The sequence below is a fragment of the Lontra canadensis genome, unplaced genomic scaffold, assembly GCF_010015895.1.
Source record: "Lontra canadensis isolate GAN:19392208 unplaced genomic scaffold, GSC_riverotter_1.0 scaffold16, whole genome shotgun sequence".
NCBI lineage: Eukaryota > Metazoa > Chordata > Mammalia > Carnivora > Mustelidae > Lontra > Lontra canadensis.
Window position 1 is genome coordinate 5,933,797 of NW_022631010.1, and position 22,245 is coordinate 5,956,041.

The 22,245-nt window shown below is 50.5% G+C and overlaps 1 protein-coding gene across 1 annotated transcript in view; it reads left to right on the forward strand.

Annotated features, from left to right (window-relative positions):
- Positions 1 to 5,418: 5,418 nt before the first annotated feature.
- TGM3 (transglutaminase 3) overlaps positions 5,419 to 22,245 on the forward strand; it is a 38,648-nt gene continuing 21,821 nt past the window's right edge. The window contains exons 1-8 of the mRNA XM_032859426.1: positions 5,419 to 5,425; positions 8,852 to 8,967; positions 15,796 to 15,997; positions 16,351 to 16,593; positions 17,211 to 17,329; positions 18,695 to 18,823; positions 21,442 to 21,619; positions 21,731 to 21,866. Of these exons, the coding sequence (XP_032715317.1) occupies positions 5,419 to 5,425; positions 8,852 to 8,967; positions 15,796 to 15,997; positions 16,351 to 16,593; positions 17,211 to 17,329; positions 18,695 to 18,823; positions 21,442 to 21,619; positions 21,731 to 21,866 (1,130 nt within the window). The remainder of the gene's footprint in view (positions 5,426 to 8,851; positions 8,968 to 15,795; positions 15,998 to 16,350; positions 16,594 to 17,210; positions 17,330 to 18,694; positions 18,824 to 21,441; positions 21,620 to 21,730; positions 21,867 to 22,245) is intronic.

The following is a 22,245-nucleotide window of genomic DNA, read 5'->3' on the forward strand; positions in this document are numbered from 1 at the left end:
AAAGCAAAAACAGCACTCAGTGTTTGTTCTGCAGTGAGCCCTTATGGAGGCCGCACGTGCCGCCGGCGCCGAGCTCCTTCCCTGAGACCTACGCTCAGCATCTCAGCCTCAAGACACCATAGCTTCTCAGTGGGCCTGTGAACATCCATGCTTTGTCTCAATTTATTCTGTGCATCCATTAGCAAGATGTGTCGTAAAGTATCAGCAAAGCCGAAGAGAGGTTAATTTGGTGTCTGAGAACACCCCAAAAAAATTTTTTCCATATAAATTGATAGCAATTGCTTTCCTCGTTTTCTGCCACTTTGGCTTTCGAAAGATTTCATGGGGACACTCTGCTTATCTATAGTGGGGGAAAACTGTATGGAACTACTGATGGAATCCGTTTTTTTTCCTTTTCCGGCTTAATGCAATGCACACAGGCTTGGCACTCAATCCAGCTGTTGTGTGTGTAGCCCAGGGACTAATCAGGACATCTTTTAAAGATGTTCTCTTGAGGGGCGCCTGATGGCTCAGTCAGTTAAGCGTCTGCCTTCAGCTCAGGTCATGATCTCAGGGTCCTGGGATGGAGCCCTGTTGACTCTGCACTCAGCAGGCAGTCTGCTTCTCCCTCTGGTCCCCCTCTTCCTGCTCATCTTTCTCTCTCTCAAATAAATAAATAAAATCTTAAAAAAAAAAAAAGACATCCCTTTCAGGGGAATTAAATTCAGAATGAGTTCTAGCAAAGGAAGTAGGAGATTTGGGACTTGGTCTGAGGAAAGGGAGATAAAAATGGCTTTTTCACTACATTTTATAGTGCCATTAAATTTATGTAACACATCTCTCTACCGAAAAGGCTTACTGGTGAGCAGTTTGAAACTCAAAAGGCGTGGGACGCCTGGGTGGCTCAGTCAGTTAAGCATCTACCTTCAGCTCAGGTCATGATCTCAGGGTCCTGGGATCCAACCTGAGTCCGGCTCCCTGCTCAGCAGGGAATCTGCTTCTCCCTCTCCGTCTGTCCCTCCCCCTCCTTGCGCTCTCTCTCTCTCTACCTCTCTCTCTCTCTCTCTTTGTCAAATAAATAAAATCTTAAAATAAAAAGAAACTAGAAAGGCATGAATGGTGTTAAGAGAGCTGAAGATTTCGGGGCTGGCTGGGACGTGGGCTGGAGACTCAGACAAGCTGGATGGAATCAAAGGGGATGGAGGAGGAAAATCCTCTGAGCAGATGGTGGAGAAAATCACAATGGTGTCAATTAAGAAATCCGGCTCCCCATCATCTATTTTAGGTTTAACGGTGGGCTCTGGGGAGTGGCCAAAGTTCAGCTGACCCATCATTTGAGGGGAAATTGTGCTTCAGGAGAAAAAAAAACGAACTTTCTGAGTGTGATGGGGTTTGGGGAAATGGCTTCTTAAGCTTTCCCTTTTTCTTAAGTCCAGCACAATTTTTCTTTTAATGTTTTAGGTTCTTGCAACCTCTGCCATTGTCTGGAGGCAGATAGGGAACGAGCTTTGCATTCTCTCAGTCATGCTTTTGCCCTTTCAAAGAGTCAGGTAGCAAAAACCAAGAATTGTAGCTTTAAAGTCTCTCTCTCTTTTTTTTTTTTTAGGATTTTATTTTTAAGTCATCTCTACCCCCAACATGGGGCTTGAACTCATAACACCGAGATCAAGAGTCACGCGCTCTACCAATGGAGCAAGCCAGGTGTCCCTAAAGGCTTTTTACCCCCCACAAGAGCTGGCACAGCTGGTTAAAGAGGAGATCTTGGAGCGCAAGCCTCTTGCACTTCCAGTAAGCGCGCCTCCCAGTGATGGAGAGCAGAGAGAGTATCCTCACGGGTCCTAAGTGAAGGTATCAGAACCCAGAATAAGACGAAAGAAAAAACCTCACCCAGTATTTTTTATATGCACATGGACAGCTTTAGCTGAGCCTTGGGTCCCTCAGAGCATGAGCTGTGGGGTGGGGGACTGTGTATTGTCTTACAGAGCTCCTGGTCCCACAGAAGTGTCCTTGAGGTTGTCAGGTGACCTAGTGTCCCCCTAACCCATTCTGTGGCCCACTTCTCCTAACAAGGGGGTCTCAGGGTTAGGTGGCCAGTGCTCTAAGTGTTCCTAAATGCTCCATCTGTGTCCACCCATTTGTGACTTTGGATTCTAAGATGTTGCTTAGCAACAGCCTTTACTTCCCTTTCATGTGGACCCACAGCACGTTTGTCTAAACAGGTGCTGATCTGGTGAGAACCATGAGCTCCCGGGTCTGTGAGGCTGCTCCAGCCACAGGCTTATAGGACCTATGCTTGTACCCTGTGGCTTTTCCTTCTTTTTTTTTTTTTTAAGATTTTATTTATTTGACAGACAGAGATCACAAGTAGGCAGAGAGGCAGGCAGAGAGAGAGGAGGAAGCAAGCTCGCTACTGAGCAGAGAGCCTGATATGGGGCTCGATCCCAGGACCCTGGGATCATGACCTGAGCCAAAGGCAGAGGCTTTAACCCACTGAGCCACCCAGGTGCCCCGTGGCTTTTCCTTCTCATGACAAATGACACAAAAGACACAGATGGAGAAAGGCCATGACTCTCTCTGAGGGGAAATGGATTCATAAAACCCATATTTACCAGAGTCACTAAACCCAAGGAACTACTTCCACAAACATTTTCCCTGCTAATCTCAGTTCAGAGAGAGACAAAGGATTCTCCCCACTTGGGCTCCACCAGACCCCGCAGACAGAGTGTCCGGGCTGCTGTCAGGGTAAGAATTCTTACCTCTGCTGGCGGTTCGTCCTAGGATCTGTCCTCTGCAGCTTCTCTGGCCAGGGAAGTCTATTCTGCCAGTGGGGCCAACTATCGGGGAGGAAAAAATCTTCCTCTGCCCCTCAAGGTTCTTCTGGCTGCTCTATGAATTAAATTGATATGAGACAGATTAACAGAAGAATATCAATTTAATTACATCCAGGCAGAGAACCCACATGAACTTGAGAGGTTCCAGAGGCAAAATGAGGTATCTGTGTCATTCTGGACTAAGGTCTAAAGGGTCTGAGGCTTCAGAGGGAAGGAAGGCCAAGCACGGGAAGAATGGGAAGGGTAAAGGTTTGGTGAGCAGATCTTTGCTGGGCCTTCCAGGAAGAACAGGACAAAAGAAGAACTTGGTTCAGACCAAATTGCTGGGCTCCTCCCTGTCCACCAAACTTAGTTCATGTCATACTGCCATCGTCTATGGTGATAGCTCCCTTCCTAGAGCAGATCCTCTCTAAAAAACAAAAAACAAGCAAACAAACAAGAAAAAACATTTTCAGCAGTTGGAGAAGGGGGGAAGTCAACATTTCATCCTGAGTCTTGTGTGCCTTGATCATTTTCAGTTTGAAACCAACCACAGGACAAAGCAGCACATCTCGGGACAATGCAATCTGAAAGGAGTACCCAGGATCCAATTCTCAGCTCCCAGCCGACGACAAAGGGAGTCATAATAAACAAACCCCTCTGATGCCACGCTCAAGGGAGTGTAATGGACTTTCAGACCCTCAGCTAAAACAATGCACACAGTTCTCAGGGTTTCCACAGGACTGACTCAGCATAAGGAGGGCTTTGCTCAGGGTCACGGTCAGTGCCACGGCAGGGGCCAAGACTCAAACCTCCTAACTGGAGTCCAGCACTCCATGCCATACATCCCTCTGCCCTCCGCTCTCTTCTCGGTCATCTGCCGGAGCCAAGAGGGGCCCGTGTTCTGCCTGATGTGGGCGCAATGTCACTCTACTCGGACCCACCAGAGAACTCAGTCTTTCCCACGTCACTTGGCCAGCCGATTTCAAATAGGCTCTGGAGTCGCTCACATATGGGTGTGAATCTCCAGCTTGCAAACACTCAAGTTCACCCATTTCTCCTGGCTGCAAGACAGCAATAATAGTACCAGTGTCATGGGATTGCTCTAAAGATGAGAAAATGTAATAGATGTGAAGTGTTTGACCTGCCCACAGTGAGCACCAAATTAATGGTAGTTCATATTTCCATGTATATGGTGACGGATTGATTCACTTACTCAAAAAATATGTGTACTCCTGCCGTGCGCCAAGCCCTCCGCTCAGCTCAGAAAAGATGCAAATAGTACACAAACTATATTTTCAAGAGCTCAGTCCCGGGATGGGGGCAGACCTAAACATAGGAACCAGTGCAGTGAGGAGCATATGGTCATCAGGGTCCCAAAGTATGCCAGGTATGAGATGCTGCAGGAGCCAAGAGGACAGACGGAGGATGCTGATTCCTCTTTTCCATCCCGCTGGTCTGTCCAGTCTCACCTTCCTGGAGGCTCAGTCTTCCCACCTTCTCCCTAGAGACCTGATCTTGTCATTGTGGTGCTCGGTCTTCCTTCCCACTCCATCCCTGGGGGAGACCTTGAGCAATAATCTGCTTTGTCCTGACTCCTTTGAAGCATTAGGATGTTTTTTTAAACTCCTTTGTCCATCACAGGAAACTGCGGTACTTGTAAATATCCACACTAAGATTTCCTGAAAAATGTGTAAATGACAAACCAGTGAATGCAAAATGCAGATGGTGAGGGTCATCCCCCTACCCTGATCCTTTTCAAACCATTGTAGAATCTGTTTGAAACCGAGAGAGAGAGACACGGTGACCTACGCCCATCCCCCTGCAGAGACCGTGAGGCTGAACCGGGATGAAACCGTGTCACCATAACTAACTGTGGCTGTCCTTGCTGTCTCTTTAGAGAGAACAGTCTCCCCTGGGTCTGGATTTATTCCATTGCAGTCCACATCCGTGCACTTCACACAGGTGCCACCTCATTTGATTGTTGTCAGCACTTAGGGAGCGGAGAAGGGTGGACACAATGCCCTGATCTCAGACGGGGCTTCCAAGGCTTTGAGGTTCAGTGATGGCCCAGGGCCCTGCTTGCATCAGCACCCACTGTTTCAAGCTCCAACCAACTGTATCCTCAACAAGCCAGCCATGATGTCTCCTATCTCTTATGCAAGCAGAAAACACCAACACTGTGCACATGGAGAAACGACCACACCGTTTTCTGCTCCTGGGTTCTGTAGACACACCCTTTTGACCTCCCAGAGGACTCGTTAGCATCAGCTCTGGACAAGGTACTTTGAGAAAAAACATGACATCATTTCCTAAACTCTACAATCCAGGAATTTCATTTAAAAAAAAAAATCACAAAAGCAAACTGCTGGCATTTCTTATCTCCCTTCTTCTGCCCAGGTTGGTCTTGCACAAGCAGGATGACCTTCCATTGGGTGACAAGTATGTCGTAAGGGAAACGTTTACAGGCACTACAGGCCTGACCTGGTGCCTCGCCCACCTCATTAGAATTCTAATTAGATGTGTAGGAGAGGCTGCTATAAATGGGAAGGGCATCCCCAGCCGTCTCCCCATACCTTCCATCCGTCTGTCCGTGCCATTTCCACAGAAGAGGCAGAGGAAGGCGAACATGACGGGTGAGTGCCTGGCATCTTCCCTCCAGGTCCTTGCTGGAAGCCCGAGCTTCCCCCGGGGCCAGCCTGGGAGACCGCATGTCCGGCTCAGGACACCTGGCCCGTGGGCTCTGAAGGCGAAATCTTAGCACTGAAAGATGGTATTCACAGGCGCCTCTTTCTCAGGGACTGCCTCGTCCCTCCAGGTGATCGCAGGGGTAGAACATGTTTGGAATGTAGTCCTGAGTGATGGGCAGAGATTCCACCCAGCTGGATGTCACGTCCCTTAGACAGGTGGACACGTCTGGCCTTTTCAAGCCGGCTGAGCCCTGCTTCCCCTATTTCTCAGTGCAATTGTTCCAGCTGTCAATAATGTAGGCAAAGAAAAGCACATCTCAGCGCTACAGGGAGAACGAGAGTGACGGCGTGTAAGTTCTTTTAAAAAAAAAATCATTAGCGCAGCTGGAATGCTCCTAGGTAAACCACACATCCGGAAGTACCGCAGGCTCTTTGAAAGTGACTCCATGAGCTGAAACACGCCGTGTGGCGTGGCGGAAGGAGCCGATGTGCCTTGAGGCTGTCCCTTTGAGCCTCGCTGGGGAAGGGGGCCAGAAGGAGCTCTGGGGGAGTGCAGGTTCTTTGGCCCTGTGGTCACTGCCAGGGATCCGGGCTCTCCTTAGTCGGTCCCCCTGCTGGGCAGCATGCTAATTATTGCCTGTCAGGGGTGCTCAGCCTCGTGGGTTGACAGCGACGCCAAACCCAAACAGGGCATGAGTCAAACCTGTAAAATATCGTGAATGGTAGTTTGGACCTCGGGAGGGTTTGCCAAAGAAACCCTTCAGCACGATGCAAATAGGTGAATGCTGGTAATCCCAAAGCCCAGGGCAGGGCAGATGCAAACACAAGCCCCTCCCCCATTCCCTGTTTCCTCCTATGACCATGCATTCGCTCCAGGTTGTTCGCAAGAGCTCCGGACCCTACAGACTTTAGCATGAGGAGATGTCAGCGTCACCCAGGCCATCTCCCTCACTCCAGGTGGACAGGTTTGCCGGGGTCACACAGGAAGTTGGGAGCAGAGCCCAGACGAGGTCCCAGCAGTGCCCTTTCTGCTCTGTCCTGTTACCAGAACTCAGAGATGAGCATGTGTGGCATCTGGGATGCCAGAAAACAGTACTGACCGTGGTTTCTCAGTTGAGTTCTCTGCCCACCTGCCTTTGTGTTCCTTGACATCATCATGCCCCAGGTTCCTGTTTGTAAGATGCAAGGCCTGGAGTAGACAGACTCCATCCGGGCTCCTTCTAGTACTGACCGTTCTCACCATGAGAGGAAACCAGGGCCAAGGAGCCTGGGCCCTGGCATGTGCTCAGCCCAAGGGCGAGAGCACGACCATCATTCCACATCCCCTGTGGGGACCCCCTGAATAGCCTGGATGCAGTGAGACCACGCCACAGCCACAGGCCAGTGAGTCAGTGCTCGTGACTTGCAGAGTCGCTGAGCTCAACATCCAAATCAACTAGAGATGTCCTAAGGTCACTACAGAATGTAGACACGAGCCAGTTAGGAAAAAAATCAATTTTCAGAAAGGCAGGAGAGAGACAGGTGGATACATTCTTTCCCCTGGATTTGTCACATTGTCACGCATGCAGTTCCTAGCTCAGCACGAAGTCACTCAGCCAGGCGGTGCTCGGAAGATGTTTCTTGAATGAATGAATTTTACCCATAGGACACCTAGGGAAAGGAGCCACGGCGGGTGCAGTAGGGGACACAGATCCAGGAACTGTAGTCTCTGCCCTTGGTGAGCTCACAGCTTGATCATGCTTGGAAACAGCAGTTCATAGGCAAGTGACCTGCAAAGTGGACGGTCATTAGGAGTGCATTGAGAATCCAAACCCCGCACTGTGGGGGCCAAGGGGAGGAGGACATGAAGCTCAGCCAGGGTCTGGGCTAGTGGAGGCCCCAGGAAGCAGATGGCATTTGGTCATGGGCAATGAGTTAGACGTAGTCAGGGGCCCGGGGTGGGGGCGAAGAGTGTTTTGAGCACAGGGAACAGAAAAATAAGTGTGGGTGGGTCGGCAGGTGTGAGCCAGAGACCAGCAGCATCCCGTGTGTGCTGGTTTGAGAGCACCCTATGTCCCGGTCCTAACTTAAGGTTCTAGTTAGAATCAGCAGGGACTCAGGTACTCCACTCCTGGTGGAGAAAGCAGCCGGGCGGTGGCGGGGATGACGGTGGCAGTATTCTGCACAATGGGGTGCAGGGTCCTGGGGCCCACCGTCATGGAGGGGGCCTCATTCCCCACCCCCAAAGCCACTTGGGGGCCCTGGGTCAGGGGCAGAGTCCTCAGGGTCCAAACTTGCAGGAGGCCAGGACCTCTGTTCTGGGGACACCCTGAGGCGGTGAGCTTTTCTTGCCAACTGCTTTACTGGGCAGAGCCCATACCTTCCCGGGACTCGTGCCCGATGTGCAGAGGACCTGTGCTGTTCTGGGCTGTGGGTCAGCCACAACACTTTTTCCCTGGAGCTGGGACACTGGTGGCTCTTCATGCAGTGGCAGCAGCCAGGACTTCCTCCTGGGGTCCTGCCCCGTGTCTGCAGACCCAGGAGTGTGCAGGGCTCTCTTCACGGGGGCACTGGCTTCCCGTCTCAGCCCCCTGGACAAGGGCAACCCCTAGACTCCCTTTGCAGGCCAATCACCCCTGTGGGCACAGAGGCTCAGGGCTATAGGTGCTCAGTGGGTGAATGAGGATAGCTGCCCCTTCTCTGCCTCAGTCCCCCCACCCCAGTTTCCTATCACCTGGGGCAGCCCCTGCTCCCCGTCCTCCCAGACCCAGACCTGCCAGCGGCTGTACCCCTGCCGTAAGGGCTGCTCCAGGTTCCACCTTCACCGCCCAGGATTCCATGCAGAGGTAGAGCGGGGTTACAAGTGCACATCCACAGATGTGCCCTGGGGGGCTGAATCTCCGCTGGTCTTGACCAGCTGAGTGACCTTGGGTGGGCTGCTTAACCCTACGTCTCAGGTTCCTCATCTCTGAAATGGGGGGTTGTTTTCGGGCCACCTGGCTGGTTCCAGCATTTAAGTGTCCGACTCTTCATTTCAGCTCAGGTTATGATCTCAGGGTCATGGGATCGGGGTCCACACTCAGTGAAATGGGGAGCCTACTTGAAGATTCTCGCTCTCCCTCTGCCCCTCCCCCCATTCGTGCTATTTCTCGCTCTCTCTAAAATAAATAAATAAATCTAAATAAAATAAAATGGGGCTCTTCTAGTATCCACTTCATAGGCACTCAGGCCCCAAAGCTTATTATGACTTGGAAACCTCTTTCCAGAGCCTTTCATTGCCTTGGGGTCTAAAAAAAAAAAAACCATGAGACGAAGTCCATTTTCTAATCAGGGAGGATCTCCCAGGACCCTTTCCCCCTTCAGCCCCCTCACTGACCCCTCTCAAGTCCCCAGTTCTTGTCTGTGTGCTGTTTTTCTTCACCTCCCACAATCGTCTGTCCCTGCCCTTCTGGGCTGTGCTCCACATGTGGGACAATCGTGCTCCCCAGGCCCACATGCCGGCCTGGGGTGTGAGTCGAAGGAGGAAATTCTTTTCCCTATCACTTAGGAGTGGAGAGAACAAGACCCAGGGTTTCTGGCAGGGGCTGAGTGATGGGTTCGGAAGGCGTCTGCCTTCCCTGCTCTTAGCTGAGTTTCCTCCTCTGTGAGCAGGAGCCCGTGACTTCCCCCACTTCCCTCCCAGAGCCGCCGTGTGGCTCAGGCCAGACCGTTGGCGGGAGAGGGTGCTGATAGGTGTGAAATGAGGAAAGGATTCTCAGTCCTGCCTGCCTATTAGAATCACTGGGGTGGGTTAAAACAACTGAAAAAAAAAAAAAAAAAACGAAAAACCACCAGGGTTCACCCTATATGCCTGAGACTATTTAATAGAGTCAGTCTGGGAAGGGGCTCAGGCCAAGAGAACTCTCCAGGCGATTCTTCTGTGCAGTCAGGGTGGTGAACCCCTGGTTTGGGAGCTTCTGACCTCTCTTTGGAAGTGAACAGGTCAAGGGGTCCTTCTTCCTTCCCCTCCCCCACCCACGTAATGTCAAGGCAAGGGAGTCAGCTACGGGTGGCCCTTTCTCTGTGACAGCTTCCTGGTGGCAGCTTAGAGTCACGTAAGGTTGGGCAAGGCCGGCCTCCAGTCTGGGCTTGGGCCCAGGCTCGGCCTGAGCACGTGCTATTTGGCAAGTGGAATCACCCGAATGAACTCTCAGATCTCTCCTCGAGACGTGGGGATAACGACATCATAGGGTTTTTGTCACTACTGAGGGACAAAATGCAGGGAAGACGCAGCGTGCCTAGCACATCTGAGGTCCTCAAGGGCAGCCCATGGAGAAGCTCAGACCTCCTATCCTCTGTTGCTATTGGCATGATGTGCGGGATCCCAAGGGATTTGTTCCCGTCACCCCCACCTCCGGGGACCCAGGCGTTAGTGATGGGATCCAGATAATAACCCTACCAGGGAGGCTGTTCCAGTCTCACTGTCCCCTTCTACAGATGGAGAAAGCAGCACCCAGAGAGGTGGTGACCTCACCCAAGACCCCTCACCCCTTCGGACCTCCAGTCCAGGGCTCATTCCACATGACCCCAGGGGGCCTCGCCAGCCCCTTGCTCAGCTGCCAATGCAACCCCATCCTCCCCACCATCTGGATGCCAAGAAACTTTTCGGGGATCAAACATGTCTGAACGTGGGGCAAGAACATAGGGAAATGGCCCAAGCTCAAGAGAGCTGAGAGTTGAGAGGAAAGCCCTGTGTGCCTGGGGCTGGTGGGGGGCTGGCCAGGAGCTAGGGGTGTCCCATGTGCCTGGAGGGGAGCAGTGGGGAGAGAAGAGGGCGTTGGGAAAGGCTCACAGACCCTCAATGACCAGGATTCCAGACCTGGTTTCTGGGCCATGCTCTGCTTCTCAGCTACTCCATAAGCCTTCCAGAGGCTCAGTGCTCTTCCTGTAATATGGGAGTATTGGATTATATCACTGTTTCTCCAGCTGCCAGTTGTCACTCATTAGAAGATTGTAAAATCAGTTTAGTGGATTGTGACCAGCAATCAAAAAAGAAAAGAAAAGAAGTAGAAGTAGAAGAGAAAATATCAGTACATTGTACAAAGTGAGGGTTAGTATCGTTTTGTGAAACTCTGTATTTGTTATAGACCTGTGTATTTAAACACTCTCTAATTTCTTCATGTGGTTTCTGACAAAACGCTTGAAGACACTTGGCTAGACGATTTTTAGTGTATCTATCAGCCCTAATTAGCTCTAGAAACCCATAAGATAAAAATCTGTCTTTGTCTAGAGAAGAGGCATGGAAAATAGGGTCTAGGCAGGCAGGGAAGACCCAGCCACTGGAGCATTAGTTGTCATGTTGGACCACCTGCCGGCACCTGGATGGTGCAGTCCTCCTGTGAACAGGACGTGCAAACCCCAGGCACACACTGGGCACCCCCTGTCTCCTGCTCTCCTGTCTGCAGCCAGTGATTCAGTTATAAAGCCAGGCTGATAAAGATTGAGACAGCGGACTCGTGACACAGTCTCGGATGTGTTCCGGGCTTCTCACGTTATCTCTGCCAAACGTGGACCACAGAACAAGTGGGTGGGAGTTACATTTCAGGAATACGTGATTAGGTTTGGTGATGAATGACACTGAACTCCCGAATAGCAATGGCTTAGAGAAACAAGACAGAAGTCTGCTTCTTTCTTAGATGGTAAGTCTGGATGTGGGCCGTTCTGGGCTGGTCAGGCAGGTGCACCGTGTCCAGGGGCCTGACTCTGCCATCCCCAAGGTAATGGCCCTGCATGGTCTCAGATGGCCTCTGTCCACATCACACCCATACTCCAGGTAAGAGGATGGAAGAAGGGGGAGGTAAACAGATAAGTGGATTTGCCAACCATTTTTGAAAAGAAGTTTCCTCAAAAGAATTGAGAACAGGTATTCGAACAAATACTTGCATAAGCACATTCCTAACAACATTCTCCACCAGGGTGAAAAGGTAGAAACAACTCAAATGTCTCTCAGTGGATGAATGGGTAAACAAAATAGGCCACAGCCCTATCACAGAATATTATGCAGCCATAAGCAGAAATGAACTCCTGATAGAGGCTATCACATGGATGAACCTTGAAAACATGATGCTAAGCGAAAGAAACCAACCCTGAAGGCACCAGAATGGTTCCTTCCACACGAGATGTCCAGAATAGGCAGATCCGCGGAAACGGAAAGGAGGTGCAGGGTTGCCAAGGGGGAATGGGGAATGACTGCTAATGGGGGTGATGAGCAGACCTAAAACAAGACCATGGCGATGGTTTTACATTGTGAACGTACCACACACCACTGAATTGTACACTTTAAAGTGGTTAAAATGATAAATTGTATGTGCTGTGAATTTTAGCTCAATTAAGAGGAAAAAAAAAGAGGTTTCCGGGCACTCTATACCTTCTGCCTATAGGTCATTGGCTGGAACTCATTGACATGACCACCAACCCCCCCGGCTGCAGGGGAACCTGGGAAATGTAGTGCCCAGTTATATGGGAGATTTTATTACCAAGAAAGGAGGGGGCAAGGGAATGTCAGGGTAGATGCTTAGTAATCTCTGCCACATTGGGACTGCTGGTGGGACAGATATGCTCAGGGAAAAGAATTGGAGAAATTGCCCCAGGCCGGACCCTAGCTAAGCAGTAACTTGAGGAGGTGGCATGGAAACGCGAGAACACTGGGATGAGAGTCCAGAGACGTCCAGAGACGTCCCACTGCGGGTAAGCCACCCTCTGGGCCACCATGTGCTCACATCCAGAATCAGGACGTGAGTATATGATCTATCTCCAAGGTTCCTTTCCCTCTGATGTTTTTTAAGAGTATATGTTCATAAGTTAATTGTAGGAGTCATGCAACTCTCCCTTCCTCCCTTCCTTCCATCCAGACTGGGGCAGAATATAGTCCTGAGGCTCCAAAATGTCCATGAGGTTGTAAACTCGAGAAGAACCTTACTTCTCCTGTCCTCCCCCACTCCCTGTCCATCCCTCTTATCCCTTCCCTTACACTCGGACAGAGGGGGCTGTGGTTAGTGTTATGTCAAGAGGTGGAGGGTGGGGAGAGCAAAGGAAACTAGGAAATCCACAAACAGGAGCATCAGATCCTTGATTTGGGGGCTTGCAGAGCCAATCCTGGGGTTCAGAGATAGGACAGTGACTGAAGAGCACAGCTGTGGATGAAGAAAGTTTTCTGAAATTACACCAGGGGCTTATGAGCATGCTCTCAACCTGCCCATCCCACTTGGGGATGCAGGGACAGGCTGCTCCCCTTTGATCCACGTCCCATGTAAAATGAATGCCCTTTTGGAACACATTTCTCTTCCAGGGGCTCCCTGTCTCCTCCTTGTCTGAATACAAATGGCAGCAGGGAGGATAATGCATAGTGAGGTCCACTCACCATGTGGGTAACTTCTGGACTGAAGGTCCTACCTGGGTCCCCTTTCCAGGCAGAGAACTGAGGACTACAGCAACAGGCAAGTGCCAGTAAGACCTGGGTTCAGAACCTGGCTCGGCCAGTTACGAGGTATACGACCTCAGCTAAGACATTGATTCTTCCTGAGCATCAGTTTCCAGTTTGTATAAGGATTCCAGCCAGTATGTATGCAAAGTGCTCCATATATTGTTAATAGCAGTTGACATGCAGTAGACTGATGTCAAAGGCGAGACCTGGGTTCTCCTCACTTCCCAGCTCAGAGAAGCTTCGTGTATCCCACAAACGCCCTCATGGGGAACTTGGCTCCTTCATGCCAGGGCTGATGCTTGGGATCAGAAAATGCAGAGATGACCATCACAGTCCCTCTGAGCAAGGCCTCACCTATTGGGGTATGTGCAGTCCTCATCTCCTTCCAGGGGCTCAGTCTTTTGGAAAGAAAGGGAGAAGCCCCTACTGGGGACTCAGCATAGCGTTTAGTGGACCAAAGAGGGAGGTGGGTTTGTTGGAGGAGAGGCAGACGCCAGCTACAGACATGGAACCTGGCTTTCCTTACCCCTGTGCTTGGCAGAGGGCTATCTGGGGACATACCTTCCATTCTAAAAAAAAAGGTCATGGTCTAAAGTAGTGAGCTTCACATAGGGGAGAAAGCCTTGCTTTTGGATTTGGGAAGGGGGTGAGAAATCTCTGGAGACTCAGACAATCTGAGACTACATGTTCCTTAGAGCTCTTCTTTTTTCTAAAACAAGACAGAGAATTAAGCTCTACCAGATCACAACTGGCAGGGATGTGCAGTATGTAGTGAGCAAGTTGGTAGGAAACAGGGGTTTTAAAGGATGGGACCTTTGCTCTAGAAAGACCAAGCAGCTAACAAGCTAGCTTTACACAAGTCATGTGGAGCTTGGTTTGTCTGTTTATATGGACGTGTATAGAGTGTCTCAGGTCTGGGCTGTCACCATTCAATATTTATGTAGAGGAAAGTTCATCTTTCTGCTCTCCCTCTGCCCTTCCCTTTATTCAATATATACTTGTTGATTACATGAATGTTTTCATTACCCTGAGCTTGTGCAAAAGCTTATCACTTTATTCTTTCAATGCTTATCTGTTGAATGAATGAATGGCAGATGTGAATGAATGAATGAATGAATGAATGAATGAATGAATCTTTTGTACACTGAGCCAGTGGCAAGATCATTTCCTGAACCCCCTCTCCAGCACCAATCTTTGGCTCACCACTCCAGACAGTCTACATTTCACTTAAGAGAGTATCTCTGAGGAGCCTCTGCCCATCTCCCCGGCTGCTTGGATGGGAGCCCCCAGCCCCTGGCATGCCCTGGAGCCCCACTCTCTCCCATCTCACCTTTCTCTTGCGTGTAGAGCCTCTGCACTAGCCAAACAACACACCTGCTTGTCCTGCCTTGGGATTCTCTCCCTATCCTCTGGGATACAGCCTGCTGATCTCTTCAAGACCCAGCATTTTCAATGAAACTTTTTCTGATCCCTACAACTGAAAGGGATTCTTTTCTGGTTGCATTTCCTTGACACCTTTCACTGGGGGACAGTGGACTTACCCACATTACATCATTCATTCCCACTTGTGCTTGCCTTATTCATGGCTGAAGCTCTTTGAGGGTTAAAACCACTCTTCATACATTTTTACACTTCCCACATTGCGTCTAATGTAGTGTCCTACAAATAAGAGATTAACTCTCTACGTATTTATTGAACGAATGCCCCATACTCACCTTTCCTTATGGACTAAATTTTGAGCTGTAGACATGGTGGTCATCACATGATGAGTCTCTATTTGTTCATTTATTCTTTCATCCATTGGTCTATCTACTTGTCTGAACACAATCGAGCAATGTGTTAAGCACCAGAATATGAGGAACAAGAAGGCACATTCTGATGGAGACAGAGAGACACATTAAAAAAAAAAAAAAAAAGAGTTGTGCCCAGCACTGGGACGTGTCACCACATTCCCATCATGAAGCTAGAAACCAGCTAGCTTTGCAGAGGAATGGGTGATAAACCATCTCAAATGCAACTTGAAGGAATAACATTTCTCAGAAGGTTTAACTAAGCTACCCTCCTTATACATCATGGCCTCTGTCCTAGACCCTTCTCAGTTTAGCTCCACAATCATATAAGATGAATCTGGGACTGGGGAGGAGGGTTCGAGGTGTTTGTCCTCAGGGTCTTATCCAGAGATCTCACGAGGCTTTGGCTGGTTCCTGTATACTGCTCTTGCCAGTGAGCATTTGAAAGTCCCCTCCAGGCCAGTGATCATCCGATCTCTAGGCCTAGAAATGCTCCTCGGGATCATGCCATCCTCCCCAGCCAGCAGCTGAGGCCCACCCGACATCCAGGGGCTGCACATCTAGAGAAAGTAAGGAATACATGAGTAAAGGTTTGCGGGATGTTGAAGGGGTAAGAAACACTTGGTGTCCAGGAAGGTGCAAAGGGAAAAAGCAAGCAAGCTTTTCCCTTGGTGAGTGATGGATTTGGGAGACATAGCCTCCTGCTGGATCTGTCTGAGCACTGCCCCCCCTCCCAGTAATGATGCTGGGGCAACAGAATGTGCTGACACAGAGCTGGTTGCATGGTTCTCCTGGCTGGTTGGGTGAAGCTATGCTGAGCACGTGGCCTTAGGGCCTTAAGGGCCAAGTAACAGGTGACCAAGAGGAGGGGAAGAGAGTCTCAGCAGTAGTGTGTGCAGAGGATGAGCTGCCTGGAAGGGCAGTATGGGGAATAGGTTATGGAGTGTTTGCTATGCTCAGTCAAGGTCTCTGAATGGTAACGTGCTTCTTCCTAGAAGTCCGGCTCTTCCCCAACGAGCCCCACCCAAAAGCTGTCCTTTGGGTAATGTCCACCTTTCCCCACACCACCTTCCCTTGCCTTCCAGGACCTCAGGTCCCTCTTCTGTCTTACAGCTTTAGGACCACAAAATGTCAACTGGCAGGGGACCTCCAACCGGCAGGCGCATCACACAGACAGGTTCTCCAGCCGGGAGCTCATCTTACGGAGAGGCCAACCCTTCAGTTTCTCATTGAACTTGAACCGAAGTCTTGGCAATGGAGAAAGCCTGGCTTTCATCACCTCCACAGGTATCTTCTCACCACTCCCCCAAGGCACACCTGAGCAGCCCTTGGGGCTGTGCCTCCACAGGGCAGTTTTGTGACATTGGACCACTGGGCTCTGGGCTCCAACCCAGCCCTTCTATGGACTTGGTGTGACCTTGGGCGAATTTCTGCCTGTTGATGAGCCTGAGAGTCCTACTCTTTGAGTCCAGAGAGATTTGGCCTACCTGGTCTCTCCAGTTGCTTCCAAGGTCATCATATTGTGCTTCTGTGGATGATATCCCCCCCAGAGCGCCCCTACAGTTTTACTGGAATCTGATCTCTCTCCATGGTCTGGCTGGCACTCCCTGGTTCCCATTGTCTTCTGTCTTCTTTTACAGGACCTTCCCCCTCGGAGTCAGCCAGGACAAAGGCTGTATTTCCACTCTCCAATGGGACAAGTCGTGGGGGCTGGAGTGCCCAGCTCGTGTCCAAACAAGACGACATTCTGACCATCTCCATCTCCAGTCCTGTCAACGCACCCGTAGGATGGTACACACTGAGCACTCAGATCTCCTCCCAGGGCAAAGACTTCATTCTGAAACTCGGGACGTTCATATTGCTCTTTAACCCCTGGTTGCCAGGTAGGGACCAAACCAACCACACTCATGGCCATCAGCTAAGCAGTACCGATGGAAAGGAGCTGGGAGAAGGATTTGTCCAGGCTCAAGTTTGATTAGGGGAAGTTCGTGGGCTATGGAAAGGGTATAGACACCAGGAGTCAGAAGCCATAGATCTGAGTCCCAGCTCTGCATCCTAACCAGCTCTGTAAGTCTGGGCAGTCACTCTGTCCTTCTGAGCTTCATAATCTTTACCATTAAATAGAAACCCTGCTGTTTCCTCTGGGGCTATTGTGGCGATCTCATGAGCGTAATGGGGTATAACTATAAGGGACAATGACCACAGTACAATTCTATGGCATGGAGACAGCTTCCTGCCTCAAGGAGCAAGTATCTCCTTCCTAGGGTCTCATTTTCAGACCCTCAGGTCATCCCGGCTTCTCTTTCAAGTTCATAGTTGCCACAATATGAGTTGGAAACATTAGAGTTCAAGGCTTCATTCCTTAATGGAGGTTGAGGGAAGGGCTGTAGGTGTGGTTTGCCCAAGCCGCTAAGCCGGTACTCCAGAATGGGAGGAGGACTGGTCTCTAGGGTCCTCTGTAAGATTCTAGTTCATGACATCTGATTCTTATTTCAAACAGAGGATGGTGTCTTTATGAGTAACCACGCCGAGAGAGAGGAATACGTTCAGGAAGATGCCGGCATCATCTATGTGGGGAGCACGAATCGAATCGGCATGGTTGGCTGGAACTTTGGACAGGTAAAGGTGTCATAAGGAGGCTGGGGCTGCTGTTCCTATAACCCAGGAAGCTCTGTGGCTCTCCCTGCAGGGAGGTGAAAGTTCCCAACTCTATTTGCCTGCCCTTCTATGCATTCACTTACTTATTCAGAAGACATTTGCTGAGCACCTACTATGCGCCCAGCCTCAGCTGCACACTTCTGCACACAGAAGACGGATAAGACATATTTTCCCTCTTTGAGGGGCTCACCCTCTCTTGAGCAAAACAAATAACATAGCTAAATCAATACAATGAGGTTTTACTGGTGCCTCGATTCACAGATGAGGATAAGGCCAAAAGAGGCACTTGGAATAATAGTGTACTTTCTGTTATTCATTCCATGTAAGAGTACGACAGAACGTCCTTGGTGGGAGGATTTGGCCTCTCAAAGCCATAGCCTCTTTGTCGTTTGTTACTGTGATGCACACCCCTCCCCCATCTGAGTCCACAGAGCTCTTAGAAAACATTCAGGGATTTCCTCCATCTCTCTTTCTTTCTAGCATATAGATGAAGACATGAGAGTGGGTGGGGTGCCTTGCCTATCCAGGAGACGTGGACAGGGCATGGGCCTCCAGTTCCCATTCTGCAGTCAACCATGGCAAGTCAGCTGTATATTTCATATATGGGAGTTTTGGGGCCAAGTTTCATTGAAAGGAAGAAAAAAGGGAAAAAATGCATTAGGGCATGCAATGTACCTCGGGGTAGAAGGGAGGCTGATTTTGATGGCATGGTCTGGAAAAGCCTCTCTGAGGAAGAAACATTTAATCAGAAACCTGAAGGAGGCAAGGAAGTTAGATAGATATCTTGGGGAAAAGCACTGGAGGCTGAAGGAACAGCATACACAAAGACCCTGAGGCAAGAGAAACGCCGCCTTCTTCATTTGAGAAGCAGACACTAAAAATAAATCTTATTTTGGGAAAACTGCTTCAAAATCTTCTTTTAGTGGGATATTTTATCTTTATGATTGGTTTCCCAGAAACCTAAATAATAGGCTCAAGATCACAGAGCCAGATGGAAACTTTGAGATGAGATTGGCCTGATCCTCTGTTTATACATATAGCCAGGCCCAGGCAGGCTAAGTGATTTGCTCCCAAGACCATGACAGTGAGGGAGTCTTATTTTAGGGACCTCAGCATGAGGCCTGGTGGATAGCCTGGATAGGCTGGGTTTGTAGGTTAGAGTCTGGGCGAGGCAGCTACTCCTTGGGAACTCTCTGTCCCCGAGGCCACAGAGTAGAAGGCCCCGGGGTCATTCCTGTGGTTCTCAGCCACATAGCTCCCGTACACTTAATTAGCCAACACTTCTTGTCATGTCTTTCATCATCGCATATGTCCCATTTTGAACAGTTCGAAGATGGCATTCTGAACATTTGCCTCTCAATCCTGGATCACAGCCTGAACTTCCGCCGTGACCCTGCTACCGACGTGGCCCGCAGAAGTGACCCCAAGTACGTCGGACGAGTGCTCAGTGCAATGGTGAGTGATAGGAAAACCATAAAAACCAGTTGTCGCCATAGATCGGACTCAGCATTGGGTTAGGTATGTCATGTCCTTTCATGGAAGCCTCAGAAAATAAAGTTGGTGACCATGACCGTCCCATTTTGCACACACAGAGCACAAGGCTCCTCTAAATTAAAGGACTTACCTCAGACACATGGGTCTGCCCAGCTCCAAGGTCCTGCCCTCTCTATCTTGAGGCCTTTCTCAGACATAAAGGGAACTTGCCCTTCTGGGGTCCACCAGGCTAGGGGTCCACCAGGCTAGGAGGCCACAAAGCTGAAACTCTGCTCCATCACTGGACCTCCTGGGGAAGAGGGCTCCCAAGTGAGCCCCAGGTATTAGCCTCCCTTGCTTTGATCCCTCCCCTCGACAGCAACGGGGCTCAGGTTTGAGCCGGGGCAGCCGCACTCAACATCTGGATGGGGAAACCCAAGCAGATAAAGGGACTGGTCAGCTGTAACCACAGCCTCTGAGCCAAACCAGAACAAGTCCTCCAACTGCCTGCCCGGGGCTCAGTCCTTCCACATGAGACCTGCCCTCTCCCCAAACACACACACACATACACACACACACGTTGGGGCCTGGAAGAGTCTCTCTCACCACTCAGTGTGTGGACAAGGCCTCCCTCAGAAGGGTCCAAACGTGGTCTCCACCTGCTCAAAAGTTATAAACAGAAATGCCAAAAGTCGAAGGGTTCTTGAAGTTTAAGCCTCTGAAACTCATGGCCCGGAAGTGTCTTAACTTTTTTGTTGTCGTTAGTGGCCTAGGCCTTTCTCCGTCTCTTTCCCTTTCAAGTTGGAGCGTTATCTGAGTTCACGAACTAGTTAGGTTGCTAGACATCAGAGCAACCTTCCGGCTGCTGAATAAGCAGGGGTCTTCCTGCGAGCGGAGGCGGACACCCCGCTGGCAGGAAGGGAGTAAGGGGAGCCCCAGGGCATGTGGAACCGCGGATGCAACGGGCAAGGGAACCGGGGACGTGGGGTCTGGGCTGACCCTTGGAAATGGAGTGACCTGGGAAGGGCGGGAGGGAGCTGAAGCTGAGGTTAAGGGAGGCTGAGCCTCGTGGGCCTGGGAGAGGGTGAGGGAGGCCAGCCGGCTCCAGCAGCTGCTGACTCACTCTGACCCTGCGGACAAACCACGTTATCTCAGTGCCAAGTTCCTCAGCGACACCTCCCTGCCCCGCTCTGTAGGCCTCCTGCTCGGGCTGGGCATTGAGCTAATTATGGCCTGTACCAGGCTTTGAAAGTCTCAGCTTTCAGCCAGAGATGACCCTGCTGATTACCGCTTTGGTGGCTGGAGCACCTGTGACTCAGTAGATGGGATGGGCTACATAATCTTCCATTTCGGAGAAGGCCTGTCTTGCCTGATCCTGCAATTAGAGACCAGGCCTTGCTGGAAGTTGGGGGGAGGAGCGCACTCCTGTTGCAGAGGGGCTGGGGAAGGCTGGCCTGGCCTGTGCTGGCCAAGGATCCTTCTATGTTCAGACTCTGTTCTCATTGGCCTTGCCACCTGTGGAGCCAAACAAAAGCAGGGAATGGGGCTCAAGGCCTCTCATTGGAGGGTTGGGATCAATGCTGGTCCAAGTTTCCTAAACTCTGAACGCTCGGCTCCTGGAAGCTCATTTGTTTCTAACTTTCCCTGTATGGGAAGGAAGGTGAAGAGCAAAGGCCCAGAGACGTGAACTGACCTGCCCACCATCACCCAACTGACAAGCAGCAGAACCTCGTTTAGGTTCTCGTTTCTCGCTTAGAACCTCGTTTCTCCTTTCTTTCCCTTTTCACTTTTTATTGTGGCAAAGCTCAGACCTTCACACAAATAGAGGAAACGGTAAAATGAACTCCCGGCTACCCACCACCAGCTTTTGTGGTCCCCTCCTCAAGGCCAGTGTGGTTTCAGGTCTGACCCACTCCTTTACAGAGTAGTTGATAAATCCCAGGCACGATATCATTTCACCTGTACGTATTACAATATGTGTCTCTAAAAGACAATGCCACTCAGGTGTCCTGATTCCTAACCCAGGGCTCTGTTCACACTGCATCCTGCCCGTGCTGCTTATACAGGAATCAGGCCTTCCGTTGAATGAATGAGTGAGGGAGAGAGGGAGAGAATGAATGAAAGAATGAATGAATGAATGAAAAGCAACATTCCATCTTTATGCATTCCAAGAAGTTAGCCACTGAAGTTCTAAAGCACCTTTTTAGAGAAAACCAGTACCCCCAAATTGAGTTTTAAAACATGGGCTTCCAAGTCAGACATCAGCGACCCCCCATGAGTCCTGGCAAGAAACCATGGTCAGGCTGGTGTCTGGACACTGCCTAGCCACTGAACAAGCCATGCAGCCTCAGGTTATCCCATGAGCCTGCTCACGGGATTGATAGATGGGTTAGGGGCAATTGGTCACGGCCTGTTAAACAAAACACTTCTAAACTAATGAAGTGTTCCAGACCCTAAGAGGATCTTTGTTACAATGATCATCCCCAAATCACCCAGGAAGACACAGAAAATCCACTTGACATCTCCCTGGCTTCCTTCCTCATCTACCTGCCTTGTCCCCTGAACTCACCGCTGATGCGTCTGGGGCTCCCCCTGCCCAGGTCAACGGCAATGATGACAACGGCGTGATCTCTGGGAATTGGAGTGGCAACTACACGGGGGGTCTGGACCCACGGAACTGGAATGGCAGTGTGGAGATCCTCAAGGAGTGGAAAAAATCGGGCTTCAGACCCGTCCGATATGGCCAGTGCTGGGTCTTTGCTGGGACCCTCAACACAGGTACTCGGGGTCGGTGGGCAACCATGGGGAGGCAGAGGGTCAGGGGCAGGACGTGGCCAAGGTGCCATTTCCGCTGCAGCCCAGGTCCTCATACCGCTCCTTGACTTGCAGTGCTGAGGTGTTTTGGGATTCCCTCCCGAGTGGTCACCAACTTCAACTCAGCCCATGACACAGACCGAAACCTCAGTGTGGACGTGTACTATGACCCCTACGGGAGGCCCATAGAGAAAGGCAGTGATAGCGTGTGGTGAGTAGCTGACCTGTTCTGAACACCGAACCTGAGCGGCTTCTTACTCCCACCCCTCCCCGAGGTCCTGCCACCCAGCTCCACATAGGAGCAGGGAGGCAAGTAACACGTGAGCACAAGCTTTCGAGTGGGAATGTTGGCAGTGCTGATGAGCTCTCTCGTAAGATCCAAAACAACGCTCCCTAGGGCTCTGTGGAGTCGGGTCCCCTGTCTTGCTTTCGGATGAAGGGTCCAATACCCGTGAAAAATAGTGGTTCACGGGCTTGGTGCAACTGGCCTGATTTTAGAGAGTCCACTAGACCCTAAGCTACTTTAGAAGCTTTTGAAACTCTTGATTTGCCAGTACCAAAAGTCAATTGATCTTATTTCCGGCAACCCC